The sequence below is a fragment of the Echinops telfairi genome, unplaced genomic scaffold, assembly GCF_000313985.2.
Source record: "Echinops telfairi isolate 266 unplaced genomic scaffold, ASM31398v2 ScPeMD7_11;HRSCAF=52, whole genome shotgun sequence".
Lineage (NCBI taxonomy): Eukaryota > Metazoa > Chordata > Mammalia > Afrosoricida > Tenrecidae > Echinops > Echinops telfairi.
In genome coordinates this window covers 3,822,471-3,830,575 of record NW_022103908.1, presented here as the reverse complement: position 1 = coordinate 3,830,575, position 8,105 = coordinate 3,822,471, and the positions used below count along the sequence as shown (strand labels likewise).

At 38.9% G+C, this 8,105-nt stretch overlaps 1 protein-coding gene across 1 annotated transcript in view; it reads right to left on the bottom strand.

Moving 5' to 3' along the window:
* TRPC4 (transient receptor potential cation channel subfamily C member 4) overlaps positions 1-8,105 on the bottom strand; it is a 234,396-nt gene that overhangs the window by 14,773 nt on the left and 211,518 nt on the right. The window contains exons 7-8 of the mRNA XM_004711235.3: positions 7,646-7,841; positions 2,866-3,060 (exon numbers count right to left, since the gene is read on the bottom strand). Of these exons, the coding sequence (XP_004711292.1) occupies positions 2,866-3,060; positions 7,646-7,841 (391 nt within the window). The remainder of the gene's footprint in view (positions 1-2,865; positions 3,061-7,645; positions 7,842-8,105) is intronic.

Sequence of the window (8,105 nt, the reverse complement as noted above, 5' to 3'; positions counted from 1 at the left end):
TGGAGGCAGGACACATGCTCAGTCTCAGTGAGACATTCTTGTTGAAAAGCCACATGGAGACAGGCTGATGGCAGCCAGAACCTCAGAGCTAGAGAAGCCACATGGAGACTCCTGCCAGCGCTGAGATGCTTACACTGCCACTGGATCCACAAGACTTCCCACCCACTGCTCTGTGATCTTCCTGCATCATTGCAGGTGCTTCGTGAGTCTGAAGAGGACTTTATCGATTGGTATCAGTGCTAATATAGGACTTATGGATTTTATTGGAACTCGGTTGGGATGGCTTCTCAATGTATGATTACTCTTTATATAAAACTCTTTCTTACACACATATGGGTGTCTACGAATTTGTTTCAACATGGACTTGCACAATATTTTTAAGTGATTATATTAAATGTTAAACATATTACGTACCTTGTATTATAGCAATATGTTCTCACATTGATATCTTCCACATAGAAATGATGTCCCCAAGGATGGGAACTGTATATCTCTGTATGTCTTCTCACTCTCTAATTGCTGAACTAGTTATTAGCGTGTGAGGCATGAGTAATAATTTATTAAATCCTAAATCACTGAATTTATTCTACAACCATATTCTATTTATAATTTTAAATATGAAGTTCTTAACAAACAAAATCATTGGACTAAAATTATGTAATTTTTCCTAAATTTAGTGATAGGAAGATTGCAAATCTTCATAATTTGATTTTGGTTCATAAAATAGGTTATTATCCCAGTTTTCAGTGCCCCAATTCCTGTGTAACAGTATACGGAAAAGAATATAAGTGCTTCCCCTATCTCTTAGTCTGCATTATATCTGCTTGCCAGTCAATTTCTCTTATAATTGGAATTGTTATTTAGAAATATCAGTGTCAGTTTCAATAATCAAAAGCACTATCTATACTGATAAAAAGTTCTAATGGGTCTGGACGTCATCCAATACAAAGGATCATTGAACATAGTCATATTAAATAAAATTTTAAAAAATACAAAACTTTGATTAAATATGTAATATACTTGTGGTTCCAATCTGAAGTTATGTTAGGATTCTTCTAAATCATTTTAAAAGTCATTAGTGAGTATTCTTCTAAATCATTTCAAAAGTCATTAGTGAGCATTAGTTCATTGATTTCCAAAGCATCACTATCTTTACAAATTACAAAGCTAAATGGGAAAGAAATGAAAAATGACTTCTCTCCTGCCAGTGGTTTATTTATATCTATGTCTATATATTTTGTTATAATTGCTAGAACTCTTGATTTTCAAGATTAAAGATACATCCAAAGGAAATAATATCTTCCAGAGTACCCGCAACATGACTCTAAGCAGTTTTAATTATTTAAAAACCAACCAACAAACAGCTTTTGAAATAGAATATGATTGAGATAACGTGTTGGACTTGAATTTCAACATAACTCTGAAATCACTGCCTATACTTGGTGCAGAATATGATGTATACTTAATCATTCGATGGAGAAATATGTGTCAATGTAAGTGCACTGTTTCCACTAAGGGAAATCAGGTGATTAAAACAGGCCCCTTCCCCCATGGTCTGGTACTCATCTTCAGTTTGTTACACCGTGCCTGCTGCTGGAAGCCATGCCACCAGTATTTCATAGACCAGGATAGTCACCATGGTGGAGAGCTTTCAGCTGATCTTTCAGACTCAGCTGAAAGTCCTGGCAATCTACCGACCCTTGAAAAGGAGCTGACAAAAACCCTGTGCATTACAGCAGAGTATTATCAGATTATCATATAGAGTGCTGGAAGACGAGCCTTCCAAATTGGGGGTGCTCAAAATACAGAGTGGCTCCCAGGCTGGATGAGAGCATATGCATGGCACTGGAGATGGCACTGCACCAGGCAACGTTGTCTTTGGTTTGTCATGAACCAAAACCTGCTCCATGGTGACTAGCCGCAACACAACTCTTTTATAATGTCATCCAGGGGGAGTAAATGACGATGAGAAATTAATAGGAAAATAACCTATGGTGAAAATACTGAAAAATGCTAGAGATCATGATGCTAAACGAGAAGGCATCAGTTCCCTATGCCTTGATTCATGGCACTAGGGAGGCCTGTTTGAGTCCTATGAAAATAATAGTGGTTACCCTCAATTTAAGGCCTCTCTGTGTTGCAAGTGGTTTGCAATCAGCTGTTAACCTAAAGGTTGATGGTTCAAAATACCTCATTGTTCCACAAAAGAAAGACAAAGAGAATTGTGTTTGTAAAGTGTGCAGTCAAAAGTACCCTATCGAGGCATTCTATGCTCAAACACATGGGTTATCATGGGTTGGGTTTGGTCTGGTTGCCCTCAATGTAGGAGATGTTGTTTTGAGAAAAGTTGTATTTATATAGTTAGTGTCTTTGACATTGCAGATGTTTAATAAATGTTCACAAATGCAATCAACAAGGACACCAAGGCTAGACATCTGAAAATTCTCAGTAACAAATATAAATACACCTAATCCTCACTTTTTGATGATCGCATTAAATATTTTACATTTAGAACAATGGTGAAAAAAGACCTATTATCTGATTATTTTGTGCATTAACAGTGTACACCTAAAAGTAATGAACTCTGAGGTGTTTGGCAAGAGTAGTATTGGGTTGTGAGTGTCGATGCTAAGTGCCAACATGGTTTGGCAATTCTGTAAACATAATTTGGCAGTTGTGTCATGATGCAGTCATCCTCCATTTTGTGATGAGATTTGATCATCCTCCATTTTCAAATAATGGCGTTTTCTTCACATAACTACCTTGTCTTTGGAACCTAATGAACCATGTCAAGAAGTGAGGAGTGAGCATATATTCAAATACATATTGAAGAACAAGTACAATCCTAATATTGTGGATGCTTACCCCTATTGTTCCAAAGCTTTCTGGCTTCCGTCTCATCTTTTTCTTGCACAGGTGTGTCCATATCCACTTGATCAGGTACCAGAGAGACTTGGGGCTTGGGATGACATTGAAGGGAGTCGGCAGAGTACCTCCTTCTTCAAAGTAACTCATCCAAAGCTTTGTTCGAGCAAATTTCCATTCTATATCTGCGTGGTCCTGAACAGGAGAACACAACAGCTGACTGGGTTCTTAATCAAGAAGGTGAGATAAGTCTCACAGAGCGCTTGTAACATGACTTTGAGTGGCTCTTGGAATGGGAATTACATTTCTTATAAAAATACTGCTGACTCCAGGCGATAAATTATCTAACCATTTCCGGGTATGGCTTTCTCAGGGAAGAAGACACAGGATGCATGTCACTTTCCATCCTTCCTTCCTCAGTGAATGGCCAGCTGGTGGAATTCCACGTTACATAGATGGCAGGGACCAAGTATGGCTGAAGATGACTTTGGATTGCCCGCAGTGTGGGCTTATGTTACTCTGTCTCATTAGATTCAGGCCAGGAAAAAAAAAGACTTTGTATTTTACCTAATCCCTGAACCCCTGCCGAGGTGAATGCCCCTACCTGGATGCTCAGGATAGCTCTCCAGTGTGTCAGATGTGGGGAGGGGGCGGGCTGGGGGATTTACTGAGTATGCTTCTCTGGTGAATAACTCCTGTCAACCTTCAGGCATCCTGCACAGTCAGAAGGAGATTCTTTGAACAAATATGGAACTACGTCTCACTGGTACAGCGTTAGGAGCTCTGGAGGCACAGTGGGTTACGATTGAGCTACTAAACACAGCATCGTGGAGTTGACACCATCAGCCACTCCGAGGGAGAAAGATAAAATATCAGAAACCCTACGGAGTAGTGCCACTAGAGTCTATAGGGCCATCATGAGTTGGAATCTACTCAATGGCAGAGAGGCTGGCTCTTTGATTAGGGACACAGTATTGAGCCTTGCTATAACTTTGGCCACATGATGGTGTCCCAGAGCCTGACACCATCCTCCTCCTCATGTATCACTCACAACTTTTATTAGTTGCCTGGAACCACTTTGGATCATTTTTACTTATTTGTTGATTATGGTATGTATACAATTAACAGCACATTCGCCATTTCTCAATTGTCCTTTGCACAGTATAGTGGCATTGATTGCATTCACCTTTCTGTCCAGGTATAACCATTAACTTTGGAGTATTTGTGGAAATTGTATGTCAGTCATTATTATCCCCTTAAATTAGCCATAAATCTAATTTAAGCAGAAAATCTGGGGAGAGGTGGAAGAAAGTACAGACGCATGACATTAAAAATAGTTCATTATAATCCATTAATGTTATCAAAAAGAACTCTAATTTTAGAGTAAGAGAAGAATCTCAGCCTGTATTTAATTCCACCACTCCTAAATTGTGATGTGCTGGTGAATGCATGTGCTATATATACATTTAAACTCTGCACAATAGAGATTTTAGTCTAGACATTGAGCAGTTTGATTTTCAATGAGAATCAGTACATCCAGAAAAGGCATAGAGAATGTGCTCAATGTCATACTAAAAGTCAGTCATGGAGATAAAAGTGCTTGTTTGTGAGGCCCAAGGCCCCTTTTAATTATCTGATTCTTCTGGGGTCCAAAATCAATGACATCCAAACACAATGATTCTCTTAGTTTTATCATATGACAGACTTTTGCTTCGTGACTTATGATTCTGAGAGAGCCGGTTACAAAATCTTAGTGATTAGAAAATGACAAAGATGGGAAATTCTAAGTTGGTGACATCAAAACCCACTTTCCTTTACACAAATACCACATTCTCACTCCTAGTCAACACTTAAAGCTGGTTCAGTCGTTCCTCTCCTAGTGCCCGCATGGACTTCCTCAACTCTTGGCTCTCTCCCTATTCCCATCCCAAGTCATGGTGCTCTTTTCGGACATTCCTCATTGTTTTGGTTAAATTCTCCATCTCAATCCTAAAATTGTGCTCTGATTTTTTTTGTCCCTAATACAATCTTTCTTTCTGGAGAACAGAGGCTTTGTTCCCCATTGTCTGTCTTCATAAACTTGAGCTGTTATATGGCATATCTTAGGGGTACAATAAATACTCGATGGACAAATGATATTGACTGAGCAGAAGGCTGTAGACGCGGCATTCATTTCAGCTGCTGACTGCTCGTGTTACCCCTGATTTTATCCAACATCTTTGCGTTAAGGGCAACCAATCAACCAGTTTGTTGCCATCATCCCAACGCATGGAAATCTCCTGCGTACTGAAGAGAACTAAAGTCCACAGAGGTTTATCGGCTACACCCTTTCAAAAACAATTAGCCAAGGTTATCTTCTTGGTGTCTTATGGTTAGTTGGCAAGCGCTTAATGGTTTGCTCCATTCAGGTCCTCCTATATTATATAAGGACCGTAGGACAAAGAGAGAACGCTCTCAGGGTAAATTCCACGATTCTGGGACAAGTGAAACTAAACATTCTTGGCAGGCGTATGCTCAAGGAGACTTCCGATGTAGCAGGGGGCGGGGGAGGATACTCCTGCCTTAGGTTCACAGTGTCTGCTATCCTTTTGAGGAGTTTCAGAGTTTGTTCTAAATAAGGACAGATACTTGATGAGACTTGTCTCCTATAACGACATAACACCAAAGGAATCAAAAATAGAAAATGTCATACTATTCTCATGTAATGTTCTTTTCTTGATGAAATTAGGACATTGTTGTAGTTATGTAATTGTCAATTTAAGGACTGAGCTTGTGAGAGTAGAGTCTGGCCTGTTAGTCAGGTCATAGCCAATGAGGCTTTTGGGTGGGCATAGCCTTCCCCTCAGGATTCTGAGAATTCTGGTATTTCCTCCTTGGAGGTGGGAGACTCTCTGCTCACACCCTGGGAAACATAGCAACTGAAGACACATGGACCCACCCTGATGCAGTTCTGGGTGCTGGAGAAGCCAAGCAGAGACCCCTGCCAGTGCTGAGATGTTTCCAGTGCCACTGGATCCAAAGACTTTCTACCCACTGGCCTGTGAGCTACATTCAGCATCAGGGCATGTGTTTCGTTTAAGTCTGGAGGACTTTATAGATTGGTATTGGGCATATGGGCTAATATCGAACTTAGGGACTTGATCTGGACTGGGCTGGGATGTTTTCTCAATGTTCAATTGCTCTTGTATATAAATCTCTTTCTTATACACATATGTGTGTCCATGGATTTGTTTCTCCAGTCTACCCAGACTAACACAGACGTTTAAAGTTCTAAAGGATTCAAATTGTTGGCAGTTTCACTGTCTATATAGCTTGATAATTAAGCGGGATCCTATATACTATTTAACCTACAAAAGAGATTCCAACTTTGGAAATGTGTTGACTAGAAGCAACAGAACTTCTGAAGTAAATATAGAGATAGGATCTGTAAAAATAATATTCTTAGCTGGGTAAGATATTTAAATGAACTTCTACCTTTGCACACATTCTGATCATCTCAGGCAAATCCTAAAGCCTGGTAGAGCCAGAGGATTCATTACACATTGAAAATACTTTAGTCAACCAGTAAATAAAAACAATCTATTCTCATGTTTATATATCTGTGAGAAGTGCCATATGAAAATATTTGCCTCCATAAAGAGTTTAAATAAAATTGAGAGTGCCGTTGCTCCAGACAATGCTAACACCACTCCAGAGGTTTGGCAAGAGATTCAAGGATGTGATATAATATATGGTGAAGACAGAGACATTATCATTAGGCTGGTGAGATGCTACCGGTATAAGGTATAGCTATAAAATCATTAAGAAATGTGAGAATATTTCATTCTACCATGTATTTTGTTTTATTGCTATTGGCCACTCACATGCAAACTCATGGGATAAATGGCTACTTAGTCATTGCTCAATTCTTCATTCCCTAGTTGTGCAGTGAATTATGTGTTGGGCTGGTAACCCAAAGGCCAGATGTTCTAGTCTACCAGCTACTCAATTTGAAAAAGATGAGGCTATCTCTTCCAGTCATGAGTGATAGCCTTGGTAGCCCTAGAGAGTACGTCATCAGACCTGGTCCTGTAGGTGAGCTATGAGTAAGAACTGACTCGATGGCAGGTGGGATTTTTCTGTTGTTGTTCTTTTCCTCTACCCTCCTCTCTCTCTCTCTCTCTCTCTTTCTGTCGTTCTGTTGTTTTTTTTTTTACAGAACAATGGCTGATAACCATTTGTACTTAATGACTATTTGTTGCATGGATGAATAAATAAATCAGGCTATGTTGTTTGGATTCCAGTTATTCAAATAAATGTAGATGAACAAGGTTATTACAATATTTAAGGGGTGCTCGTATATTAATTTTCCCAAATTTCAAGAAACTGAAAATCTGTGATTGTTTTTTTCCTTCTTAGACTTCTTTCTGGGCTCTTTTGTATCTAGCTCTGTGGCAGGAGTTTGCTGAAACTGATATTTTAAATGAAAGGGTAAGGCTAGTGCAAAGTGCAAAGGATACAGTGTAGAGGTGAGCTACTTATTTATCAATCATATCTCACCCACTGTCTGCCAGACCCAGTGACTTCCCAGTAAGGAATATTTAGTCTGATTTGTAACCACATGTAAATAACAAATATGGAGCCCAATATGACTGCTTAGAAACTGAAACAAAATCATTAATATTTTAATTCCATTCTCTTTCACCAATCTAGCTAATCATGGATTTTATTTCTTAGCATGGCAGGTTGGAGAAGAAAGTGGGATTTGGAGAGAATATAGAAATAAAATCAGTCAACTTACAGCAATAAGTTGGTAAGAATTATTCATCATAGCTATTAGCATGTTGAGTAGGACAACAAGAGAGATGACATTATATGTCCCAAACATGGTGGCACCAACAAACTCCGTGAATTCATGCTGCGCTTTGACATTGGTCACATACAAATTGATGAGCCCAAATATTGACCAAAACAGGGACTGCAAGGTCTCAAATAACCTGGAAAAAAACACAAAATTATACTAATAGTTACATTAACAGAAGGAACATAGAATAATATAGGCCATAACAATAGATCGTGGCTCAGCTACACATATTTCCTAAAAAAATAACATGCACAGTAAAATAATAGTTTAGAGTAGTGATTTAGTTTAGAGCAGTCCTGACACTGAGATCCATAAAAAGAATTTGAGGGAAATTCTGAGCAATTATGCAGTATTAAGATTAATAAAGTGTGACACCCGTTGGTCAGTTCATTTATTA